The sequence below is a fragment of the Thamnophis elegans genome, chromosome 1, assembly GCF_009769535.1.
Source record: "Thamnophis elegans isolate rThaEle1 chromosome 1, rThaEle1.pri, whole genome shotgun sequence".
In the NCBI taxonomy this organism is placed as follows: domain Eukaryota; kingdom Metazoa; phylum Chordata; class Lepidosauria; order Squamata; family Colubridae; genus Thamnophis; species Thamnophis elegans.
The window spans coordinates 178,096,984-178,124,159 of NC_045541.1; the positions used below are offsets into that span (position 1 = coordinate 178,096,984).

The 27,176-nt window shown below is 46.0% G+C and overlaps 1 protein-coding gene across 7 annotated transcripts in view; it reads left to right on the forward strand.

The window, feature by feature from the left end:
- The window catches only part of PTPRS (protein tyrosine phosphatase receptor type S), a 253,282-nt gene that overhangs the window by 58,867 nt on the left and 167,239 nt on the right, over nucleotides 1-27,176 (forward strand). For all 7 annotated transcript variants that reach the window (XM_032228406.1, XM_032228699.1, XM_032228565.1 and 4 more), the window contains exons 2-4: nucleotides 4,398-4,568; nucleotides 20,800-20,945; nucleotides 22,451-22,592. In XM_032228406.1, the coding sequence (XP_032084297.1) occupies nucleotides 4,487-4,568; nucleotides 20,800-20,945; nucleotides 22,451-22,592 (370 nt within the window). In that variant the 5' untranslated portion in view covers nucleotides 4,398-4,486. The remainder of the gene's footprint in view (nucleotides 1-4,397; nucleotides 4,569-20,799; nucleotides 20,946-22,450; nucleotides 22,593-27,176) is intronic.

Genomic DNA, 27,176 nt, shown 5'->3' on the forward strand with positions numbered 1-27,176 from the left:
TTCGGTCTCATGTCTCTCATCTTTCTCTTGGCAATGCCCCATAAATTCTCTATAGGGTTCAGGTCAGGTGACTTTGCTGGCCAATGAAGCACAGTAATCCCACGGTCATTGAACCAGGTTTTGGTGCTTTTGGCAGTGTGGGCAGGTGCCATGTCCTGCTGGAAAATGAAGTCAGCATCCCCATAAAGCTCGTCTGTGGAAGGAAGCATGAAGTGCTCTAAAATCTCCTAGTAGACAGCTGCATTGACCCTAGACTTAATGAAGCACAGTGGACCAACACCAGCAGATGACACGGCTCCCCAAATCAACACAGACTGTGGAAACTTCACACTGGACTTCAAGCAGTGTGTGCCTCTCCATTTTTCCTCCATACTCTGGTCCCTTGGTTTCCAAATGAAATGCAAAAGTTGCTCTCATCAGAAAAGAGGACTTTGGACCACTGAGCAACAGACCAGGTCTGTTTTTCTTTAGCCCAGGTAAGACGCTTCTGATATTGTTTGTTGTTCAGGAGCGTCTTGACAAGAGGAATACGACATTTGAAGCCCATGTCCAAGATCCGTCTGTGGGTGGTGGCTCTTGATGCACTGACTCCAGCCTCAGCCCATTCCTTGTGAAAGTCCCCAACACTTTTGAATGGCCTTTTCCTGACAATCCTCTCCAGGCTGCGGTCATCCCTGCTGCTTGTGCACCTTTTTCTTCCACACTTTTCCCTTCCACATAACTTTCTATTGATGTGCTTTGATACAGCACTTTGGGAACATCCAACTTCTTTTGCAATTATGGTTTTCTGCACAACTGTCAGGTCAGCAGTCTTTCCCACGATTGTGATTCCTACTGAACCAGACTGAGAGACCATTTAAAGTCTCAGGAACCCTTTGCAGGCGTTATGGCTTAATTAGCTGATTAGAGTGGGACACTTTGAGCCTAGAATATGGCACCTTTTCACAATATTCTAATTTTCTGAGATTGGATTTGGGGTTTTTCATGAGCTGTAAGCCATAATCATCACATTTATGACAAATCAGGGCTTGAACTATCTTGCTTTGCATGTAATGAGTCTATCTCATATATTAGTTTCACCTTTTAAGTTGCATTACTGAAATAAATGAACTTTTGCACGAAAGTCTAATTTTTCAAGTTTCACCTGTATTGCATTATTCATTTTTAATGTATTATTTATTTTATTATTTGTTTATTTTATTATTTGTTTATTTTATTATTTGTTTATTTTATTATTTGTTTATTTTATTATTTGTTTATTTTATTATTTATTATTATTTTGCAGGTATATTTCTCGACTTACAATAATTCATTTAGTGACCATTCGAAGTCTCTGCCACGTCCATTCTATTTTATTTTAATTTTTGATTTTATTGTTTCATCCCATTTTATAGTTTTTTATCCCATTATATGATTTTTAGGCCCATTTCACTAAAAGCAACTCTCTTTTTTAAGTCACTTCCCCCCCACCCCCCAATGCCGTTGTAACTTCAAACAAATAGTTGTTAAGTCCAGGACTATCTGCGTTTAAAAAAAACAAACTATAGGAATTTGAGGCTCAGAAAAATCTCCTTCAAAGCAGATGCAGCGGGATTAAAACATCTGTTTTTTAATGCCAACGTTTTGCTGGCAGGCTTTGGATGCCAGAAGGAAGCCCAAGCAGCCAATACTGGGGTGGGAAGCCACTTCTGAGAAAACGCTACAGATGTGGGAAGAGTTTGGTTTATATTTGGAAAAATTGAGTGCAGACACACTAAGCCAGCTGTGCTGTTTGGAAAAACTGACTACTGTAAGCAAAAGTGTGTGTGTGTGTGTGTCTCAGAATCTCATATCTATATCCATACATATAAAAGCCAAATGCCACTCAATCATCACAAAATCTCCAAAACTGTAAAGCCTACAACCTTGAAATTCGGCACTTATGTCCCTCTTGGCTTCTAGGTGCTCGCTAAGAAAGGATTTTTTCAAAATGACCATCAGATCATCAGTATTTCTTATACAGTATTAAATTAACACGCGTCGATGCTAAGAAGTTAGATGTTCTACTCCCCCTCCCCAACTGAAAAGAACTCTGTTCCAACTGCCAGTTGCCTTATATTAACATGCGCTGATGCTAAGGAGTTACACATTCTACATTACTTTTCAGGTTTTAAGTACCAATTTATCAAGCCCGATCACATAGTTTCGTAGCGAAGCACGGGTACCGAGCTAGTATGAGAATAGAATCAGGGAAGTTGGATCCTTTTTACGAATTGCACTGTTTTATTCCAGAGTTTCATTTGTCTGAAATAGTATGGGGGGGTCTCCTGTTTGTGCGGGGAGGGGGGTTGGATTAGAAGACCTCAAAGATCCCTTCCAGCTGTTTATTCTGTTTAAGTTTGTTTTTATGCCGGCTGCCGATTATACGTTTTTTGCATCTCTGTTTGTTTTTTAAATGCTGCGTTTTCACGATTGTTAGACATTCAACAAAGAAGTATTGTGTTGTGTTGTGTTGAAAAGGGATGGTGATTTGCTGAGGCGAGAAAGAATTAAAATAGCAATTTCGGAGCTGGGACGGTGAGCTCTTTTGAGATGTTTTCTCAAGTGGGGAAAAAGTAAGGAATAATCTTAGCACAATGTATATGTCAGCCTCTGTTTTGCTGCTTGCTTTCGGCTGCCATTGAAACGGGGAGCGGGGGGGGCATGGTATTTGGGTGGGGAAGTATTCAGTGCAGGAGTGACTGTTAAAAGGGAGTTGTTCTCACCATCTACTGCGCATACTGAAGATAGAGGATTTGCCGCCAAGGCCAACTATCCGGCATACCAACCTGATGATGCTTTTTGAAGATGTCTCCCACATGACACCTGTGGGGTGTACAGATTAGCCCATGGGATGGGGTTACCAAGGGGAGGGGGTTGGGTCACATATTGATGTATATGATTACGCGCTCTTTTGCCTCAGATCTTAAAAGAGCCGAGGTGGCGCAGTGGTTAGGGTGCAGTACTGCAGGCCACTTCAGCTGACTGTGATCTGCAGTTCAGCGGTTCAAATCTCACCGGCTCAAGGTCGACTCAGCCTTCCATCCTTCCGATGGAAGGTGGGTGAAATGAGGACCCAGACTGTGGGGGCAAGTTGCTGACTCAATTTGCTTAAAAAAAAATCTGTAAACCGCTTAGAGAGTGCTGAAAGCCCTATGAAGCAGTATATAAGTCTAATAAATAAATAAATAAATAAATAATATATAATAGATAAATAATAAACAATAAACAATAAGTAATAAATAATAAATAATAAATAAATAAGATCTTGCTTTGCCTAGCTGCTATCTACTCATGACCAGTAAATTCTGCAAAATGGAGTTGAGTGGTTTCTTTCTTGGTTACTGAGGGAGGCCGCCGTGACAGTATAATTGGAGTAGGGATTTTGTGGGGATGGGAGGTGGGGACTGTGCCCCAAAGCCCAGCCCTCTTTGTTGTTCTCTTTTGGCTTCTCTCCCACATCCTGACCCCCAAACTCAAAAGACAGCTTCGATACGGGGGGGACGCATGTAGAAATATCGATCACCCACTAATGGGGAGGTGGAGAATCTGAACCGTGGGGTGAGGAGATTGCTCGAAAATGTGGTAGCACCTTGGCTATTTTGATCTGGGACAGTGTTGATTTGTTATTGCTGTCTAGAGACGTGAGATCGAGGGAGGGAGGGAGGGAGGGAGGGAGGAAAGAAAGATATAAAATATTAAAAAGAGAGGGAGGGAGAAAAGGAAAGAGGGAAGGAAGGAAGGGAGAGGGCGGATGGAGAGAAAGAGGCCAGCTAGGAAGGAAGAGGAAGAGATAAAGAGGAAAGAGAGGGAAGAAGAATAGAGGAAGGAAGGAAAAAAAGAGAAAGTGATAAAGAAAGGAAGGGACGAAGAGAAAAGAGACCAAGAAGGAAAGAGGGGCAAAGTGGAAGGAAGGAGGGAGAGAGATAAAAATGAAAGAGAGGGAGGAAGGAAATGAGAGAAACGAGGAAGAAAGCAAGGAGAGAGGGAGGAAGGAGAAGGAGAGAAAAGAAGGAAGACAAAAGAAAGATGAAAAAGGACGAATTGAAAGAGGGAGGGAAGAGGCGAGAAAGGAAGGAAGAGACAAGAAAGATAAAAAGGAAAGAGAGACAGATGGAAAGAGAGAAAGAAGGAAGGAGAGAGGGAGGCAGGGTGGCGTTGAGAAAGGAAGGAAGAGAAAAGAAAGTTAAAAAAGGAAAGAGAGATGAGCGGAAAGAGGAAGAAGGGAGGAGAGAAGGAGAGTGGGCAGAAAGAATCAGGTTAGGGAAGATTCCGGAAAGACCTGGCCGTCTAACACTCTGGGTTTCTAACATCCTTTCTCCTCCTTTTTGCTCCATTCACAAGACCCTCACAAACCGTCTTCTTTCTCTCTTCTGCAGGTTCTGACCCAGTTCCAGAGGACTTGTGAGCCCCGGTGAGGTGGGCAGGCGGCCCAGCCGAGGTCGGAGTCCCCTGCCCAGCCCTCAGCATGAATCCCAGTTCTCCAGTGTGTCTGGTCATCCCCGTTGCCAGCCTGCTCTCCTGGCTGATGACCGGCTGCGCCACCGAAAGTAAGTCTCGAACACGTCACCCCGGTGCCGATTTGGCAAAAACGGAGCTCGCGGGCGTGTTTTTTTTCCTGGTCCGTCCTCAGCTCGCTGGGCAGCTGGATGCCATAGTACGGAAGACACTCTGCACATGTTCAAGGTGCTCTTGTCCTCCAGGAAGAGGACGAGAGCCCCTTGAACATGGGAAGAGAGTGCGGGCGATGCGGAGAAGAAGAAGCTGATTGGTTTACGGCTGAGGGGACGGAGAAGGGGTGCTCCGTTGTGGCTCTGAATGGCAAGATTAGAACCCAGGACTGGGGAAGGAAAGAGAGGGAGCAGGATGCGTTAGTAGGCCAGCTGCAGGATAAGGGAGACAGTTTCTAAAAGGAAGGACTACAGTTAGTTCTCGACTTACAGCCGTTTGGTAACTGACTCGTATTTATGACGGTTGCTGTGTCCTGGGGTCATGTGATCTCCTTTTGTGACAAGCAGAGTCAGTGAGGAAGCCAGATTCACTGAACGACCGTGGTCCTAACTTAACTACACTGATTCCCATAACAACTTTGGCAAGAAAGGTTGTAAAACGGGGCCAAATTCACTGAACAGCTGTCTTGCTTAGCGATGGAAATTTTGGGCTGAAATCTGGTCGTAACTCGAAGACTACTATAAAGTCAGTAAATGTAAAAAAATTGGTTTATTGGATTACAGATCCTTGTTTAATTGTTCCATCTGTTAACTTGCTGTGAAAGGAAGGAAGGAAGGAAGGAAGGAGGGGTGAGGGGGGAAGGAAAGAAGGAGGGAGGGAGGAAGTGGTGGGGGACGAAGGAGGAGTGAGGGAGGAAGGAGGAGTGAGAGAAGGAGGAAGGAAGGGTGAGGGAGGGAGGAGGTAAGGAAGGAAGAAGGGAGGGATGAAGAAGGAGGGAGGGTGAGGGAGGGAGAAGGGGAGGAAGGAGAGAGGGGAGGAGACAAAAGAGATTGAGGAAGAAGGGAGGAAGGAAGAAGGAAGGGTAGGAGGTAGGAAGAAGGAAGGAAGGAAGGAAGTTGTGTATAGAGCTATAACTTTTACTACTAAAGTCAACAAATTGTATTTTTTCTCAGGCTCCTAAATAAAAAAATCATAAAGTATTTAAAAGTTAATACCTTGAAACTTTGTCGGATGGCGTTTAAAGCGGAGTTTATCTCTTAAATCCTTCCATTCTGCACCCTCAATCGTGAGCAAGGAGTTTATTGAGGTTGTTTATTGCACTGATATCTCAAAATATTATGTGGCAAAGGCTTAAAATGGATTTTTCCTCCCCACTGGCGGCTCAAAAGTGTTAGTTCGTGCCAAAAATTCTGTGCACGACTGAAAGGCAGCTTCTTTATTGAAGGTGAAGTTTCTCTCAGTTCCAGAAATTATCCGTGCAGCTTTCAGAGCAAAAGATTTTTCTGGGAATTTGGGAACCTTTAATTTTAATGGTTGTATGCTGCCCGGACACACTTTTTTGTGAGATGGGTGGCCACATAAATTTTGATAAACAAATAGTTAATCGCTGGGTGGCCTCCCATCCAAGTTGGATCAGACCAGATCTAACCCTGTGTAGCCTTTCCTGAAATCAGCCATGGTCAAGTAACGGCCTCTTTTGAATTAATGCTTTGTTGGTATGAACAGAATAACAGGGTGTGGGAAGGAATAAGAGAATAACAAAGTTGGATGGGATCTTAGAGGTCTACTAGTCCAGCCCTCTGCTCAGGAAGAAACCCTATACTTTTTCAGACAAATGGCTGTCCAATCTCTTCTTTAAAACTTCCAGTGTTGGAGCATTCACAACTTCTGGAGGCAAGTTGTCCCACTGATTAATTAATAGAATAACAGAGTTGGAAGGGACCTTGGAGGTCGTCTAGTCCAACCCCTTGCTCAAGCAGGAGACCCTATATCATTCAGGACAAATGGTTATCCACTCTCTTCTTAAAAACGCCCAGTGTTGGAGCATTCACAACTTCTGGAGGCAAGCTGTTCCACTGATTCATTGTCCTCACTGTCAGGAAATTTCTCCTTGGTTCTAAGTTGCTTCTCTCCTGGATTAGTTTCCATCCATTGCTTCTTGTTTTACCCTCAGGTGCCTTGGAGAATAGTTTGATTCCCTCTTCTTTGTGGCAACCCCTGAGATATTGGAAGACTGCTATCATGTCTCCTCTCGTCCTTCGTTTAATTAAACTAGACATACCCAGTTCCTGCCATTGTTCTTCATATGTTTTAATCTCCAGTCCCCTAATCCTCTTGGTTGCTCTTCTCTGCACTCTTTCTAGAGTCTCAACATCTTTTTTATACTGTAGAGACCCAAACTGAATGCCGTATTCCAAGTGTGGCCTTACCAAGGCCTTATAAAGTGGCATTAACCCTTCACGTGATCTTGATTCTCTCCCTCTGTTTATGCAGCCTAGAACTGTGTTGGCTTTTTTGGCAGCTGCTGCACATGGCTGGCTCATACTTAATTGATTTTCCACTAGGACTCCAAGATCCCTCTCACAGTTACTACTATTGAGCCAGGTACCACCTATACTGTACCTGTGTATTTGGTTTTTCTTGCCTAAATATAGAACCTTACTCTTTTCACCATTGAAGGGACCTCGGAGGTCCTCTAGTCCAATAGTCCTCTGCTCAAGCAGATGACCTATAAAGGTATTAATTGATTATTATCTTCTAACAAGTTGGTCTCGTTTCTTGGCGACCACATATAGCTCATAGATTTCCCCCGGTGACAGTTTTTTCTCAACCTTGGCAACGTTAAAGACACATCCCGGAATTCCCCAGCCACCAATTTACTACAGAAAGTTCGACAGCTGTTAGTTGGCTTACAAGAGTCTTAAGAACAATAAACAGCAGAAGCCCGAGTCTCTTGACTTTGGCATGAACCAGTTACTCCCTTCACATCACCATTTTCTTGGCCAAAGTCTCTTAAATAGCAGACTAAGAAGGGTGGGAAGGGACCCTTGGAGGTCTTCTAGTTCAACCCCTTGCTCAAGCAGAAAACCCTATATCCAGTTTCTTCTTCAAAACCTCCACTGATGGAGCATCCACAACTTCTGGAGGCAAGTGGTTCCAATTGTGAAAAAAAGGAAGGAAGGAAGGAAGGAAGTAAAAGAAAAAGGAAGGAAGGGAAAGAGGAATGAGAGAGAGCAAGAGAGAGAGAAGAGGGGGCAGAAGAAAAGAAGGAGAAGAGGAGGAAGGAGAGGAGGATGGATGCATGGTTGGATGGAGGGTCAGAAAGAAGGAAGGAAGGGAGCGAGGAGAGGGGGAAGAAGAAAGAAAGAAGAGAAGAGGGTAGAGGGAAAGAAGGAGGAAGGAGAGTGGGAGGAGAGGAGAAAGGAGGATGGATGATAGATGGATAGATGGAGGGAGGGCCAGAAGGAAGGAAGGAAAGGGGGAAGAAGAAAGGAAAGAGAAGAGGATGGAAGGAAGGAGAAGAGGAGGGAGGGAGGAGAAAAATGAGATGGATGATGGATGGATGGATGGAGGGAGGGCCAGAAGGAAGGGAGGAAAGGGGGAAGAAGAAAGGAAAGAGAAGCGGATGGAAGGAAGGAAAGGAGGAGGGAGGAGAAAAATGAGGATGGCTGAGGGAGGGAGGGTCGGAAAGAAGGAAGGAAGGAGATGGGAATGAGAAGGAAGGAAGGAGAGAGGGAGAGGAAGGAAGGAAGGAATTAATTTATTTCCAATCATACTTCTATGCAAATAAAATATGATTATGCATTTTGGAGTCAATTCTTGAACCCTATCCCCAACAGCCTGAAAAGGAAAAATGGTGTGTGTGTGTGTGTTTGTGTGTTTGTAGTGTGGTGGGGCAGAGGAAGAGACTGAAAGAGACACATGAGCTGATATTAGAATAATTTATTATCCTTTGAAGTTGTAAAGGAAATCTCAGGTGCTGGAGGGCCTGTTTTCTACAAGTTGGGAAACAGGTTTAGCTGAGGATGGTTGTTGCTGTTAGGATTGTTATGATTACACTTTCTCTCTGATTAATGAAAGCCGAGATTGGGGTCTGCCAAGCCCACTTTTTAACTTAAAATCTCCTTTTCTACTTTAAAAGTCCCTTATTTCCCTTATTAGTCAGAGATAGAACCAGCCTGGTCAAATTCAGTTGCAAATTTAGAATCAGTCACCCACTGAGCTTTGTGGGAATTGTAGTTCAAAAAAAGGCAGGGACAACCTCCCCGCCCTTTGGTTAGGAAGTTTATTAAGAAATCACTTGCTATATCTATGTACTAGGTGGGTATCTGGGCTTCCCTATGTGATCGGGCTTGATAAATTGACACTTAAAGCTTGAAAAGTAATGCAGAATGTGTAACTCCTTCGCATCAGAGCGTGTTGATTTAAGGAAACTGGCAGTTGCAACAGAGTTCTTTTCAAGTGGGGAGGGGGAGTACAATATCTAAACTCCCAGCCTGCAGGCCGGATGAATCATGCACTGGCCATGCCAGTGGTGGGATTCAGCCAATTCGCACCTACAAGGGTTGTAAATCGAGGATCCCCCCGTACATTGCCAGTTGCCAAGCACCAACGTTTTCATCCTGGGACTGAGGATGCTGAAATGGTCATAAGTGCGAGGACCCCTGGCCCGTCACTTTTTTTTTTTTTAGTGCCGTTGTGATTTCGAGCAGCCCCTGGTCGAAAGGTCATACGTCGAGGAGGATTTGCAGGCAGATGGCAAAGCAAACGAGATTTTGAGGCTGACAGTTGGTTTCGTGAGGGGGAAAGAAATCTGCTTTTTCGTCAAACTGTTCGTTGGGGAAAGGTGCTAAGAGAGCCACCTCCGCGTTTTCGGGTGACCTGAATTCAACACGACTTTCCTCCTACGAGAAGACAAAAGAGAGCCGAGGGGATTGTGTAGGGAACGCGGAGGATGGAAGGGGAAACTCCAGAAAGTGAGATTTTTAGACCTGGAGATCGGCTGGCCCCGAAAGGCCTTGAAATGAGGACCGGCCTTTAATGGACTCGATCCTTCCGATGGCCAAGATGGGATAAAGAGGGGAAGGTGGGAAGAGGACTCCCTTCCCTGCTTTGGATCTTTTTTTGAGGGAAGGTAGAAGGTTCATGGAAAGGAGGAAGGAATGTGGCCCCTGGGGATGGGATGGGTGGGTTAAGACTGTCTGGAAACCTGGCTTTTTGCCCAGGGGAATGTGGGGAAGGGGCTCTAGGGTTGGGGTTGGTTTCTCTGCAAACATCCTAATTTCCTTCTTCTTATGGGTTTTTACACATCAGAGTCACAGGGCGGAGTTTTAATGGATGGTTAGCTAAATAGGGAGGGAGGGAGGAAGGAAAAAGAGGAAGGAAAAAGAGGAAGAAGACAGGAAGGAAGGAAAGTAAGGAAGGAAGGAAAAAGAAAGAGGGGGAAGACAGGAAGAAAAAAGGGAGAAGGAAGGAAGGAAAAAGAGGGAAAGGACAGGGAGGAAAAAGAGGGAGGAAAGAAGGAAGGAAGGAAAAAAAAGAGGGAGAAGACAGGATGAAAAAGAGTGAGGAAGGAAGGAAAAAGAGGAAGAAGACGGGATGGAAAAAGAGGAAGAAGACAGGAAGGAAAAAGGAAGGAAGGAAAGAGGGAGAAGACAGGATGAAAAAGAGTGAGGAAGGAAAGAAAAAGAGGGAGAAGGAAGGAAGGAAAAGAGGGAGAAGACAGGAAGGAAAAAGTGAGGTAGGAAGGAAAAAAAGAAAGAAAAGGGGAGAAGGGAAGACAGTAAGGAAAAAGGGAAACAGGAAAGAAAGGAAAGAAGGAAGGAGAGAGGGTGAGGAGGGAGGAGTGGGAGAGAAAGGAGAGAAAATTCTTCCCAAGGTTCCTTCAGCGAGAGCAAAATGCTATGTTCTGAAAACAGCCAAGGCGGCCCAGCGAGGCCAAAGATGGACAGGGCCCTGGGGAAAATAAAAGAAAATAAAAATACAAATAAAAGCAGCTTCTATTTGGCCAGTGAAGAGATCGCCAGCCGAGGAGAGAATCTCGGGGGCTGCTTCGCAAGCGGTTCCTCTCCGTCCTCCCCTCCAAATGGGAGCCTCTATGCGCCGAAGCCGCCTCTCCCGCCTGCAAAACAGCGCTGGCGGGCACGGCAAACAATTTATTCTTTCAAGCAGGGCGCGGGCAGCTGGGTGCCCCTCGGTTGCCTCCAGGAGCTAAAAGCGAATGAAAAATCTCCCAGACAATGAAACGCCTGTTCGGAGGGGCTCTGAATAACACAAAGGCTTGTGGCCATTTTCAAAGGGAAAGTGAAATAAATTGGCCTATTCTTCCCTCGGCCTCTCCCAAAAACAGCCTGGCGGCAGAAAAGGCTCCCCTTGCAAATTGGCCCGGCCAAATGGTTGGAATTCTGCACTTTTCTTTCCTTTTTTTGGGCCTGGGTGAAGTCAGGCCGGGAGGGAGGGAGGGAGGCAAGAGGCTGGCGGAGTGCAGAAAATACGACGAGGGGCGTTTGGTGGCCCACAAGGGATGGGAGGAAACCGATTCTACCTCACCACTGACTGCTGCAAACAGCTGGATGTTATGCCTCAGAGCACACAATGAGAGCTAGAAACACTGCTGTTCCAAGTCTAGTGACAGTTCCAACAACCACCTGGCTTAGCCCCAGAAATTCCAGGTCTTTTCTCCTTTTTCATTTGTCTTTCTTTCTTTCTCTATTTCTTTCCTCCTTCCCTCCCTCCCTCTCTCTTTCTCCCTTCCTCTATCCCTCCCCTGCTTCTCCTTCTCCTGCCCTCCCCCCCTCCATCTCCTTCCTTCCTTTCCTCCCTCCTCTCCTTTTCTTCCTTCTCCTTCTCCTGCCTTCCTCCTCCTCTATTTTCTTCCTCCCTTGCCTACTTTTCCTTCCCTCCTTCCTCTTCCTTCCTCCTTCCCTTGCTTCTCCTTCTCCTCCCTCCTTCTCCTTCTTCCTTTCTTCCCTCCTCTCCTCTTCCTCCTTCTCCTTCTCCTGCCTTCCTCCTTCTCTATTTCCTTCCTCCCTCTCCTACTTTTCCTTCCTTCCCTCCTTCCTTTATTCCTCCCCTACTTTTCCTCCCTCCCTCCCTTTGTCTCCCTTTCTTCCTTCCTCCTTCCATTTTTCCTCCAACCCTCCCCTACTTCCTCCTCCCTCCCTTCTCTCTCTCTCTTCCTTCCTCTCTCCCTTGCTTCTCCTTCTCCCTCCTTCTCCTTCTTCCTTTCTTCCCCCTCTCCTCTTCTTCCTTCTCCTTCTCCTGCCTTCCTCCTTCTCTATTTCCTTCCTCCCTCTCCTACTTTTCCTTCCTTCCCTCCTTCCTTTTTTCCTCCCCTACTTTTCCTTCCTCCCTCCCTTTGTCTCCCTTTCTTCCTTCCTCCTTCCATTTTTCCTCCAACCCTCCCCTACTTCTCCTCCCTCCCTTCCTCTCTCTCTCTTCCTTCCTCTCTCCCTGCTTCTCCTTCTCTCCTCCCTTACTTCTCCTTCCTCCCTCCTTTTGTCTCTCTTCCTTCCTCCCTCCCCTTTTTCCTCCCTCCCCTACTTCTCCTCCCTCCCTTCCTTTCTCCCTCCCTTTCTCTCCCTCCCTCCCCTACTTCTCCCTTCCTTCTTTCCTTCCCCTCTCTCTCTTCCTTCCTCCTTCCCTTGCTTCTCCTTCTCCTCCCTCCTTCTCCTTCTTCCTTTCTTCCCTCCTCTCCTCTTCCTCCTTCTCCTTCTCCTGCCTTCCTCCTTCTCTATTTCCTTCCTCCCTCTCCTACTTTTCCTTCCTTCCCTCCTTCCTTTATTCCTCCCCTACTTTTCCTCCCTCCCTCCCTTTGTCTCCCTTTCTTCCTTCCTCCTTCCATTTTTCCTCCAACCCTCCCCTACTTCTCCTCCCTCCCTTCCTCTCTCTCTCTTCCTTCCTCTCTCCCTTGCTTCTCCTTCTCCCTCCTTCTCCTTCTTCCTTTCTTCCCTCCTCTCCTCTTCTTCCTTCTCCTTCTCCTGCCTTCCTCCTTCTCTATTTCCTTCCTCCCTCTCCTACTTTTCCTTCCTTCCCTCCTTCCTTTTTTCCTCCCCTACTTTTCCTTCCTCCCTCCCTTTGTCTCCCTTTCTTCCTTCCTCCTTCCATTTTTCCTCCAACCCTCCCCTACTTCTCCTCCCTCCCTTCCTCTCTCTCTCTTCCTTCCTCTCTCCCTTGCTTCTCCTTCTCCTCCCCCCTTCTCCTTCTTCCTTTCTTCCCTCCTCTCCTCTTCCTCCTTCTCCTTCTCCTTCTCCTGCCTTCCTCCTTCTCTATTTCCTCCCTCCCTCTCTCCTACTTTTCCTTCCTTCCCTCCTTCCTTTTTTCCTCCCCTACTTTTCCTCCCTCCCTCCCTTTGTCTCCCTTTCTTCCTTCCTCCTTCCATTTTTCCTCCAACCCTCCCCTACTTCTCCTCCCTCCCTTCCTCTCTCTCTCTTCCTTCCTCCCTCCCTTGCTTCTCCTTCTCCTCCCTTCTCCTCCTTCCTTCCTTCCCTTTCCCCTCCCCTCCTCTTAATGTTGCTGCCGTTAACAAACACTCATTTACGCAATGCATCAGAGCTGTTATTCCAATCACGGGTAGTCCTCGATTTACAATCGTTTGGTTAACAACCATCCTCCAGAAAGTACACTGTGCTCCCCAGCACAGTCCTTTCAGCAGTTCCAAGAAGGCTCCACCCCCATTTGCACCACTCAGGTGACCCTGAGGACACCGATAAACCTCCAAGCGGTCTCAACCACTCCCTCAAAGGATGCAAATGACCAGCTGTCTGCAAGGAGCATAAATCCTTCTGTTCCCCACCATCCATTCAGAACATGAAGAAGCTTCTTATTCCAGGAAAAATGAAGAAATTCCATTCATACTTTGACACCGAGGTAAACCTCCAAGTGGCCTCCACCACTCTCTCAAAGGGCGCAAATGACCAGTTGTCTGCAAGGAGGATAAATCCTTCCATTCTCCTCCATTCAGTCAGAACATGAAGAAGCTTCTTGGATGAGAAGCAAAACTTCTTCAAAGGAAAACAAGAAAATCCATTTGCCTCTTTAAAAAAAAAACCCCACCTTTGGGACAACCTTGACCTGGATGGCTGAGGATCTCCATTGACTTGAGGACTAGTGTTGGCTTCATTTGCATAGTCATTGCGGTGGAACTGGTGCCAGCCCAGGGAATGGTGGGGAAGACCAGTTCAGACTTGGAAGCCTTAAGAAAGACTCAAGCAAGCAATAGTTAGACTTATATACCGCTTCATAGGTCTTTCAGCCCTCTCTAAGCGGTTTTACAGAGTCAGCATATTGCCCCCAACAACCATCCGGGTCCTCATTTTACCCACCTCGGAAGGATGGAAGGCTGAGTCAACCCTGAGCCGGTGAGATTTGAACAGCCGAACTGTAGAACTACAGTCAGCTGAAGTAGCCTGCAGTGCTGCATTTAACCACTGCGCCACCTCGGCTCGATTGTAAGTCGAGGACTACCCCACCTCAGACTCCTTACACCCGTGGTGTGTGCATGAGTGAGACAGCACACTTAGTGACGTACATTCTGGCCGTAACTTGAGGACTATCGATATATAGCAACCCACTCAGCAAGTCACTGATCCACCAGTAGGGCTGGTTCCGAAGATCGAGATTATTATTATTATTATTATTTTGCAGATTTCATTTATTATTTTTTCCCTTCTACAACACCTTACAGTCATTACATCAACATTGTTATGTCATCATATCTGTACATGAGCCGAGGTGGCGCAGTGGTTAAATGCAGCACTGCAGGCTACTTCAGCTGACTGCAGTTCAGCAGTTCGGCTGTTCAAATCTCACCGGCTCAGGGTTGACTCAGCCTTCCATCCTTCCGAGGTGGGTAAAATGAGGACCCGGATTGTTGTTGGGGGCAATATGCTGACTCTGTAAACCGCTTAGAGAGGGCTGAAAGCCCTATGAAGCGGTATATAAGTCTAACTGCTATTGCTATGTATATAATATTTCGCTTCTATATTTACACACCTTTATACACAGTTCTATCTATATTTATATATATTGTTTTTTGGCTTAATTAATTTTATTCTTGTTTTATTCTTGAGGATCGAGATTAGAGGTGTTACTTTTTCTGCAAACGCCATTGGTGTGTGTGTGTGTGTGTGTGTTGGTTGGGGGCAATTCGATTCCTTCCAGGAGTGGATGGGAGGAATCTCTGCCCTTTTGTCTCCTGAAATGTCTCCCCTGGATCTCATTTCCCTCGGTCAGGAGCTCCGATGATTTAATTACAAACTTCCACTAATAGCATAGTCTCACTCTGACCTCGGAATGCAATATTTCCCTGGAGGCCAACTCAGTTAATGGTGCCTCAGCCATAGAGATTCCCTCAGAAACCATAGAGACGTGGCTGACGGTTGCCTGCTCAGAATCATAGAGCTGGGGGGGCCTGGTAGGTCTTCTAGTCTAACCCCCATCCTTCACGGATGTCCTTTTCAGCTTCCCAGCCAATCCTACTGATCCTAAATGCTCCAACACTGGAAGTTTTTAAGAAGATGTTGGATAACCATTTATCTGAAATGGCATAGGGTTTCCTGCCTGAGCAAGAGGTTGGACTAGGAGACCTCCAAGGTCCCTTCCATCCTCTGCTATTCCATTCCATTCCACTCTCCATTCCATATTCCATATTCTATTCCTTCTACACTACTCTACTCCACTCTCTTCCATATTCCATTCCATATCCTATATTCTATCCTATCCTAATTCCTAATTCATTCTATTCCATTCCACACTCCATTCTATATTCCCTCTACTCTACTCTATTCCACTACACTCCATTCCATTCCATATCCTATGTTCTATTCTATTCTATTGTGTCCTCTTCTATCCTCTTCTATCCTATCCTTATCCTATCCTACCTTATTTGTAATTCATTCTATTCTATTCCATTCCATTCCACTCTCCATTCCATATTCTATATTCTATTCTGTCGTGTCCTCTTCTATCCTATCCTATCCTATCCTATTCTATCCTATCCTATCCTTATCCTATCCTACCTTTTTCGTAATTCATTCTATTCCATTCCATTCCACTCTCCATTCCATATTCTATATTCTATTCTATTCTATCGTGTTCTCTTCTATCCTCTTCTATCCTATCCTTATCCTATCCTACCTTATTAGTAATTCATTCTATTCCATTCCATTCCACTCTCCATTCCATATTCTATATTCTATTCTATCGTGTCCTCTTCTATCCTATCCTATTCTATCCTATCCTATCCTATCCTATCCTTATCCTATCCTACCTTTTTCGTAATTCATTCTATTCTATTCCATTCCATTCCACTCTCTATTCCATATTCTATATTCTATTCTATTCTATCATGTCCTCTTCTATGCTCTTCTATCCTATCCTTATCTTATCCTACCTTATTCATAATTCATTCTATTCCATTCCTTTCCACTCTCCATTCTATATTCTATTCTATTCTATTCTGTCATGTCCTCTTCTATCCTATCCTTATCCTATCCTACCTTATTCGTAATTCATTCTATTCTATTTCATTCCATTCCATTCCACTCTCCATTCCATATCCTATGTTCTATTCTATTCTATCGTGTCCTCTTCTATCCTATCCTATCCTTATCCTATCCTACCTTATTCGTAATTCATTCTATTCCATTCCATTCCACTCTCTATTCCATATTCTATATTCTATTCTATCATGTCCTCTTCTATCCTCTTCTATCCTATCCTTATCCTATCCTTCCTTATTCGTAATTCATTCTATTCTATTCCATTCCATTCTACTCTCCATTCTATATTCTACATTCTATTCCCTCTACTCTATTCCACTCCATTCCATGTTCCCCATTCCATATTCCATTCCATACTCTATATCCTATACATATTCCTAATTCATTCTAGTCCATCCCATCCCATCCCATTCTATTCTTTGTCAGTTGCCTTTGGGAAAAGCACCTTCGGGACGTGTCAAATCTTTGCATTCAGTTTCATGTGCCAGCCATGTTACATTTGGGGGGGGGGAGGGCCAAAGCATGATTAGGGATGCCAGAAGGGGTCCTAACAGAGGAGGGGAGCCCATCATCAGGCCATCTTTCTACATGCACCTCCAGTCCTTCCTCCTCCTCAAATGATATAAAACGAAACCGGCCATTTGACTCCTCTTAAATAATATCCAGAAAGGACATTTTAAATGGCTCTCTGGAGATCTTGCAGCCAGGGGGAGAAGAATTATATCTTTGGTGGAGTTTTTTTTAAAGCCAAAATATCATGGGTGGCGGGAAGGGGCTTGGGAGGGAGAAAGAAACTCTGAGGCAGAGGGCAGCGGGAGCAGATTATGAATAAATTCATTGAAAGAGGTTGAAATCAGCAAATGGGCTTGTTGGATGCAGGCATATACTAGCTGGACAAAATCATGTGATCGGGCTGTGCAGGAGAAATTGGCTCAGTGGTGGTCGGTGATTGAAACACATAAGGGAATACCGCTCCCACCGCCTTCAGTCCAGAAGCAGGTCCATAGGTGGAAGGCGTAGACATTTTGATGAGGTACCAATGTATTGTAAGGAGTCCCGGACCGCTTCTGAGTGAAGGAGTGGAATGTCTGCCAGTTTGAACTGAGGTAATAGAATGTGAGGCAACTGGCAGTTGGAACAGAGTCCTTTTCAGGTGGGGAGAGGGAGTAGAATGTCTACCTCCTTAGCATCAGAGCATGTTAATATAAGGCAACTGGCAGTTGGAACAGAGGTTTTTTTTTCAGGTGGAGAGGGAGAGTAGAATGTCTAACTCCTTAGCAGGAGCGTTTTAATATAAGGCAGCTGGCAGTTGGAACAGAGTTCTTTTCAGGGGGGGGGGAGTGGGAGTAGAACTCCTTAGCATCTGCGTGTGATAATTACTGTATAACAAATGCTAATGATCTGATGGTCATTTCGAAAAATCCTTTCTTAGCGAGCACCTAGAAGCCAAGAGGAACATATGGGCCAAATTTCAAGTTTGTAAGCTTTATGGTTCTGGAGATTTCGTGATGAGTGAGTAGTATTTGCCTTAGATAGATAGATAGATAGATAGATAGATAGATAGATAGATAGATAGATGGATGGATGGATGGATGGATGGATGGATGGATGGATGGATGGATGGATAGATAGATAGATATTTTATTTATTTATTTATTTGCAAAAATTTATAGGCCGCCCAATCCCGGAGGACTCCGGGCGGCTTACAAAGCAAAGAGAAAAAAGAAATAATAAAAAATAAAAGAAAGACAAATTTAAAAACATCACTCATGCATTCAAACTGCTCGGGGCTGGACCTCAACAATGGGGTCAACAGCCCCAGGCCTGCCAGAATAGCTAGGTTTTAACAGCTTTTCTGAAGACCATGAGAGTGGGCAAGGTCCGGATCTCTGGGGGTAGCTGATTCCAAAGGGTCGGAGCAGCCACAGAGAAGGCCCTCCTCCGGGGAGCCGCCAGCCAACATTGTCTGGCTGACGGCATCTGAAGGAGGCCCACCCTGTGGGATCTCACCCACCGCTGGGAGGTATGTGGCAGTAGGCGGTCTCCCAGGTACCCTGATCCTAAGCTATGTAGATTATAGATTGATTGATTGATTGATAGATAGATAGATAGATAGATAGATAGATAGATAGATAGATAGATAGACAGACAGACAGACAGACAGACAGACAGACAGACAGACAGACAGATAGACAGACAGACAGATAGATAGATAGTCAGTCTGTGTCCTCGGGGTCACCTGAGTGGTGCTAATGGTTCCTGTAGTCTGCAGTGTTTTTTCCCTTGGAAATCCATTCATCCCAAACTGCATAGCTAAACATCTGTAGATCTGTACAGCCGGATTTCCAGAAAAAAACAACTGCAGGCTACAGGAACCAGGAGCACCACTCAGGTGACCCCAAGGATACCGATAGACCTCCAAGTGGCCTCAACGACCCTCTCAAAGGATGCAAACGACCAGCTGCCTGCAAGGAGTTTAAAACCTTCCGTTCCCCACCATCCAGTCAGAGCTGAAGAAGCTTCTTGGAGGAGAAGCGGAACGTCTTCCAAGAAAAACAAGAAAGCCCGATTGCCTCTTGGAAAAAAAGGCACCCACGACCTGGGTGACTCTACAGATGAGTTCTAGAGAAATATTTGGACCATCTGCGGCTCAGTGTGTCATGATGGACGTTCTTAAGCGTGCAATGAAGACAGTTCTATTCTCGCAAGCTATGATGTGGGGGAAGTGTGATTAAGGCGTCCTGGCTGTTATTACAGGTTGCGGTTTCTAATCTAACATTCGCATGTATTTTTAGAAGATTTATTAAGCTGAGCCACCGTTTTGCTTCAGAAAGCGGGAGGAGAGGTCAGCCGAGGCACCTTGTAGAGACCTTGGCTGCTTTCCTTAAGAAACCTGAGCAGGTTCCGGACTTGGCGCCTCTTTGAAAGGAAGACCACCAGGTGATAAACCGTTCGGAACAAAGGTAGTCCTTGATTTACTTGCCGTCCCAATTAGGAGCAGAATTTGCGTGGCTAACCCAAGGCACTTATTAAGGGAGCCGTGCATGATATTGTAATTCGTTAGGTGAATCTTTGTGGTTGTTAAATGAATCACATGGTTGTTAAATGAATCCAGTTCCCCACTAAAGTAAGGTTTTACATTAAGAGTAAGGTTCTACATTTAGGCAACAAAAACGAAATGCACAGGGACAGTATATAGCAATAGCAATAGCAGTAGACTTATATACCGCTTCATAGGCCTTTCAGGCCTCTCTAAGCGGTTTACAGAGAGTCAGCATAGATAGATAGATAGATAGATAGATAGATAGATAGATAGATAGATAGATAGATAGATAGATAGATAGATAGATAGATAGATAGATAGATAGACAGACAGACAGACAGACAGATAGATGGACACTTACTAGAGGTTAGGTTAGAAGAAGAACAGTCTGGGTCCTCATTTTACCCACCTCGGAAGGATGGAAGGCTGAGTCAACCCTGAGCCGGTGAGATTTGAACCGCTGACCTGCTGATCTAGCAGTAGCCTGCAGTGCTGCATTTTAACCACTGCGCCACCTTGGCTCTTATAGGTGGTACCTTGCTCAACAGTAGTAACTGTGAAAGGGATCTTGGAGTCCTAGTGGACAACCATTTAAATAGGAGCCAGCCGTGTGCAGCAGCTGCCAAAAAAGCCAACACAGTTCTAGGCTGCATCAACAGAGGGAGAGAATCAAGATCACGTGAAGGGTTAATACCACTTTATAAGGCCTTGCTAAGGCCACACTTGGAATACGGCATCCAGTTTTGGTCATCGCGATGTGAAAAAAGATGTTGAGACTCTAGAAAGAGTGCAGAGAACAGCAACAAAGATGATTAGGGGACTGGAGGCTAAAACATATGAAGAACGGTTGCAGGAACTGGGTATGTCTAATGTTTAATAGAAAGAAGGACTAGGGAAGACATGATAGCAGTCTTCCAATATCTCAGGGGTTGCCACAAAGAAGAGGGAGTCAAACTATTCTCCTAGGCACCTGAGGGTAGAACATGAAGCAATGGGTGGAAACTAATCAAGGAGAGAAGCAACTTAGAACTGAGGAGAAATTTCCTGACAGTGAGAACAATTAATCAGTGGAACAGAAGTTGCCTCCAGAAGTTGTGAATGCCCCAACACTGGAAGTCTTTAAGAAGATGTTGGATAGCCATTTGTCTGAAACAGTATAGGGTTTCCTCCCTAGGCAGGGGGTTGGACTAGAAGACCTCCAAGGTCCTTTCCAACTCTGCTATTGTATTGTATTGTATCTTATACAAATTTTCTTTATATGCTGTTGACATTGTCATTTTGTAATTTTGGGACCACAATTTCTGCCACTTCTCTAATTCAATCCCATGCCCCAAATCCCCCCCCCCAAGCTATCATAGTTCCTTTAACTTGTTCTTCTTCTAACCTAACCTCTAGTAAGTGTCCATAAAGTTTTTTAATGACTTTTTCATCAGTACCCATCAGTATGAATGGAATTTCTTCATTTTTTCTGGAATAAGAAGCTTCTTCAGTTCTGACTGAATGGTGGGTAATGGAAGGATTTATATTCTTTGTAGTCCTCTGGTCGTTAGTACTCTTTCTGAGAGTCATTGAGGCCACCTGGGGGTTTATATGTGCCTTCAGGATCCCAGCCTGAATCAGACTGCAAACAGGTCTGTGGAACCTTTTTAGAACTGCTGAAAGGACCACATAACCCTAATAAATGGATAGTAAATAAAAGGCGTGGAGGGGACTCTACTAAACCAATCCCTCAACTTATCTAAAGTCTCTGTTTTGTTTGTGTTTCTCTCCCTCCTCCCCCCACAGGCCCACCACAGTTCATCAAGCACCCCGTGGACCAGATTGGGGTGTCGGGAGGCGTGGCATCCTTCGTGTGCCAAGCGATGGGGGACCCCAAACCCCGCGTCACCTGGAACAAGAAGGGAAAGAAAGTAAACTCACAGCGGTTTGAGGTAAGACAACAAAATCACGGAGTTGGAAGAGGCCTTGGAGGTCTTCTAGTCCAACCCCCTGCTCAAAACAGGAGACTCCACACCGATGATGGCTAACCTTTTTGTTGTCGCATGTTGAAAATGCGTGTGCGCAATACAGTGCACATGTGACCACACAGGTGACACGGGGACACAGCCCCCATGCATTTGCACGTGACCCTCCTGCGCTCTGTCACCGTCCCCCCCTGCCTTCTGCTGACCAGCTAGTCTTTTGGTGTCTGCTGTGCGTGCATCACCCCCCCCCCCGTACCCTGTTTTGGATTTCAGGTTGGTGCAGGAGACCTTCCAGGCCCAAAATGGGGGACGGGGGTTGCACAAGGATTCCCCCCCCCCCCGACTGTGCCCAGTCTCTTCTTGCCTGTTTGCCGCCAGCTTGAAGCGCTTCCCTTGGGTCAATCAGGGACTTTGCGGTGTCCCTGAGACCAGCAAGGCTGTGTCTTCCTGATCACCGTCTCTCCGGGACGGTTTAGGTCCTGTTGGACCGTCCAGTGGCAAAAGTGTCAACGGCGGTCTCGGACTTTCGAGACCGCACGTTGTGTTGTTGCGATGTTGGCTCCTCCTATCTCCAGTCTCTTTTTAATAACCTCTAGTGATGGAGGACCCACAACTTCTGGCTCAGAGGAATTTTAGTTTTACCAACCCTGGTTTTCATCAACTAAATCTTTCCCTCATCAAACCCACTTTCATTGGGCTGGATGCAAAGACTACAATACTCCTCGACGTATGACCACAATGGAGACCAGAATCTCCGTCGCTAAGCAACGTGGTCCTTAAGTGAGTCAGCAAGTGACGGAGCGCAATTTCATTTTAAGTTTTATGCTGTGCTCCTGAAGTGAATCCAGCTTTCCAGACACACAGCTCCAGGAAGTTGGCCTGTTGCAAAGATTGTGTTGGTTTTTATGCACACACAACCCGTTATAAAGATTGTTGATTTTTTTTACGCCCTTACACACATTCTTTGGAAATTAGCTCTATGCAAAGAAGGATGGATAAATAGACACACATACCCACAGCTCTGGGAAATTGGTCTGTTGCAAAGATTGTGGTGATTTTTACACACAATATGCACGTTCCTAAGAAGCTGATCTGTTGCAAGGATTGTGGTGGCTTTTATTCATGCATGCATGTGTGTATTCACATGTGCATGCACACACACACACACACACACACACACATTCTGGAAAGCTGATCTTTTTCAAAGATTGGATAATTTTAATGCATACTTACACACATTCCTTGGAAACAAGCTGTATGCAAAGAGAAATGGATAAATAGACACACATACGCACAGCTCTGGGAAGTTGGTCTGTAACTTTCACACACACACACACACACACACACACACACACACACACACGACAATGGCCGAGTATGAAAAGAGGGATAGACGGGATCTCCTCTTTAATTAATTGAATGGAATTAATTTCCTTCCTTGCTCTCTCTCTCTCTCTCTTTCTCCGATCCAGACCATTGAATTTGACGAAGGTGCTGGAGCGGTCTTGAGGATACAACCTCTCCGGACGCCCCGAGACGAAAACATTTATGAATGTGTTGCCCAGAATTCGGTGGCGGAGATCACGGTCAATGCCAAACTGACCGTTCTGAGAGGTAACCCACAAAAGCAAATGTTGAATGGGATAAGTCTTGAATGCGTCTGGCATGGAAGGTTGAAAACTTTGCTTCTGAATCTGAAGTGACTTCAAATGCAAATGATGGGAGCTGCTGTTTAAAGCCAGCATAATCAGGATGGGTGTCAAGAGGTCCTCTTTGTATCCGCGGGAAACGAGCTGTGGTTTACATCGCAGTAAATATTTATATGTTTGCAGCTCAGTATGGGGGTAGGGTGGGTTTGAATTTCCATCTAGACTGGTCTGTAGTTTGAATCCACTTTGAAAGTTATAATTCGCCAATAGGATCAGAGGTGAGATTCAACAGGTTCGGATCAATTCGCCCGAACCAATAGCGGAAATCGCAGGTGGGCCCGTCCGCCCATCCTGGCTCTATGCCATCCTGTCTAGGCATGTTTTTGAGGCTAGGCACCTGCGTGGAAGGCGCACGTGCGAGCAAAGCGCATGTGTGGAATCCGGGCACATGCGTGGAAGGCACGCACGCTTTGCGCACATATGGCAAACCGGCGGTAATGAAATGTGCAAAGCCACCGCTGATTATGATCTGCTCCTCCCCCTTTCTGATCCGGGGGGGGAGGGGGAGAAGATAAAATAGTAAATGTGCACAGATGAATTTTATACCAAATTGCTGCCATAAGAGCCGAGGTGGCGCAGTGGTTAAATGCAGCACTGCAGGCTACTTCAGCTGACTGCAGTTCTGCAGTTCGGCGGTTCAAATCTCACCGGCTCAGGGTTGACTCAGCCTTCCATCCTTCCGAGGTGGGTAAAATGAGGACCCGGATTGTTGTTGGGGGGCAATATGCTGACTCTGTAACCCGCTTAGAGAGGGCTGAAAGCCCTATGAAGCGGTATATAAGTCTAATTGCTATTGCTATAAGACACTAACCAAGATATAATAGCAAGTGTCTGCATATATTGCCTTCTTTCTCCAGCTTGGCCACTTTAAGATATCCCAAAGTTGGAAGGGACTTTGAAAGACATAAAATCTTAGACTCCTAAGGTTGGATGGGACCTTGGAGGCAGGGGTGGGTTTCTGCCGGCGTTACTGCCGGTTCGGTGCGCCCGCTATTTGCTTGCGCGTGTCCAGTTGCCTTTAAATAGGCCTGCCCGTGCGCATTAAAACATTAAACATTAAAAATGTCAAAAAAACATGCCACCCCGACCATGGAACCGGCTTGGGGAAGTGGCGAGCCTGCCATCCCTACCGGTCCGGCGACCCAGTCGCCATTTCCACTACTGGTTCACCTGAACTGGTGCGAACCGATAGCAACCCACCTCTGCTCGGAGGTCATCGAACCATAGATCTCTTGACTTGGAAGGGACCAATCAGATATCACATAATCATAGACTCCTATGGATGGAAGGGACTTTGGAGATCATAATTTCTAGGATTGGAAAGTACCTTGGAGGTCAGATAGTCATAGACTCCAATGTTGGAAGGGACATTGGAGGTCAGATAATCATAGACTCCTATGGATGGAAGGGACTTTGGAGGTCAGATAATCATAGACTCCTATGGTTGGAAGGGACATTGGAAGTCAGATAATCATAGACTCCTATGGATGGAAGGGACTTCGGAGGTCAGATAATCCTAGACTCCTATGGATGGAAGGGACCTTGGAGATCATGATTTCTAGGATTGGAAAGTACCTTGGAGGTCAGATAGTCATAGACTCCAATGTTGGAAGGGACATTGGAGGTCAGATAATCATAGACTCCTATGGATGGAAGGGACTTTGGAGGTCAGATAATCATAGACTCCTATGGTTGGAAGGGACATTGGAAGTCAGATAATCATAGACTCCTATGGATGGAAGGGACTTCGGAGGTCAGATAATCCTAGACTCCTATGGATGGAAGGGACCTTGGAGATCATGATTTCTAGGATTGGAAAGGACCTTGGAGGTCAGATAATCATAGACTCCTATGGTTGGAAGGGACATTGGAGGTCAGATAATCATAGACTCCTATGAATGGAAGGGACTTTGGAGGTCAGATAATCCTAGACTCCTATGGATGGAAGGGACTTTGGAGGTTAGATAATCATAGACTCCTCTGGATGGAAGGGACTTTGGAGATCAGATAATCATAGACTCCTATGATTGAAAGGGACATTGGAGGTCATAGAAACAGAGACTCCTAGTGTTGGAAGGGACCTTGGAGGTCAGATAATCATAGATTTCTTCGGTTGGAAGGGACTTTGAAAGTTGTAGAAACATAGACTCGACTTAGTAACTGGCCACCAACACCCCAATCAACAACTAAAAAGCCACACACAACTGGGCACCACATAAACATAAACGGCCCAAAGCACACATTTTGAAGGGGGCTGACCCTGGCTCGATCCTGCAAATCACATGTCCTCTTTATAATTACGATGGAGAAGATCATCTAGTCCACCCTCTCTCTGTCAGGCTCTTTCATTTCATCTCCCCTTGGAATGGGTGAGGGTCACCAACCCACTGGACCTTTCCCTGCCCTGACCCTCCCTTCCCATCCCCTTGCTACTCGCTCCCTCCGCTGCCTCCCACGATTTTTGGCGCTCCGTGTACCAACGTGTGTCAAGGCAGGATAGGTTTTGATCGCGCCACCACGCTGCTATCGTGCCATTTTCCGCTATTTTCCACGGACGCCCCTGCTATATGCAAAAAAAAAACAAAAAAACAAGCGTGCGTGTCAATCCTTCCCACTTGTGCCCAGAAGGTGCCATCAGGCTATGTAAAGATCTGTATCTGTGGAAGGATGGCAATCTGGGTTTCGAAGCGTCATCGCTCTGGCATGTTGCCTGCGTCTCCAACCACCTCCCACACCTGGTGTTCCAGCGCATGGGGGCTTCCTGGTTCCTCGTGTTCGGTTCACATTCCAGGTGGCAGAAGGAGGAGAAACACTGCATAAATAGCGGGGGAGGGGGAGGACGGCGACAAAAATCTAGTTTTTGTCCTGAGATCCCTGGTTTCTTTCGCCCATACTTCACCCTTATTATTTTATAAATACCGTATTTTTCGGAGTATAAGACACACCTTTCTCCCCCCCCCCCCCCCCAAAGAGGGTAAAAATCTGGGTGCGTCTTATACACCGAATACAGCATTTTTGTCCTGCAGAAACCCCGCCCCCTTTGCAAAAATGGACGTGCAGAGGGTTTGAGAGGCTTGCAAAATGCTCCTGGGGACTGGGGAGGGCAAAAATGAGCAAAAAACAGGCTGTTTTTGCCCCCCCCAGTCCCCAGGAGCACTTTACAAGCCTCCCAAAGCCTCTGCATGCCCCTTCCCCCCCCAAAAAAAACCCAGCTCATTTTGCCCCCTTCCAAAATCCAGGAGCAATCTACAAGCCTCCCATACCTCTGCGTCCCCCCCCCTTTTTTTTTTTTGCAAAAAACGAGGCGTGCAGAGAGAGTGGGTGGCCTGCAGAATGAAAAAACTTTTTTAAAAAATTTACTTCTTCAAAATCATGGTGCCTCTTGTAGTCTGAAAAATACGGTAATTCAAAGCAGTGAACAAAGCGAATATCCTTCCTCTTCTGATTTTCCACACAACAACCACAGCAACCCTGTGAGGTGGGTTGAACTGAGAGAGAATGCTAGTCCAAAGTCTGGCCTTCATGCTTAAGGTGGGATTAGAACTCACCGTCTCCTGGTGACTGGCCCTGTTAACTTTCATGTCTAAGGCAAGACTGGAACTCTTGCCAAGGTTTGAGCAATAGTTCTACGTTAGGGATCCCCAACCTGTGGGCCACATCACACAACTGGGCCGTTGCACAATTGCCACTGGGCCCTGTGAGAGCCGGATGGTACATGCACATTTGCACCCATGCATGATCCCATTCGTGCAAGCATCAACGCAACCAGTCGCTGGCAGTCTGGCCCACTCGTATGAGCGTCATCACAACCACTTGTGGCCCCACTTGCACGAGCCTCGTCGCAGGGGGTTGCGGCCCCACTCACGCAAGCCCAACACGCACAAGCGTTGTTGTGAACCTTTGTATCCACACTCACGCAAAACTCGTGGTGGATTGTCGCGGCCGCATTTTGTGCGAGAGCCTCATTGCGGGCACTTGCGGCCCCACTCATGTGAGTGTCACCACAAACGTCACAAGTGCGTCCACGCATGCACTCGCACGCGCCTACCCTTCCCACAAAATCATCCTCTCTTTCCTTCCCCCTTCCCCCACTTTGGGCCGCCAAACCATAAAGGTTTGGGAACTCTGCTGTAAATCGTTTTTTCACGTTACAGCTCTGTCCCAGACTCCGGTTTCTATTCCCTGCCTTTTCCTTGGCTGTTCTTCCTCCTTTCTCCCAGTGGCCCGTTCTTCCTCCTGTTGCTCGAGGTCCTTCCCTCTGCCCACTCCGTCGAGAAATAGCCCCACAAACAGTTACATGGGCTGTACATCAATGTAACAATTGAGGAAGAAAATAATGAAACAGCCAGGCGCCATCACAGAAGCAGTTGCAAGCCACCTCCAACCCAACAGGTGTGCTTCGCATGGACCCAACGGCGCAGGGAAGCAGGTGTTTCCTAAACAGATAGATATCGATGCGGAAGAAGAGATGGAGTTGAAAAGAGAGGAG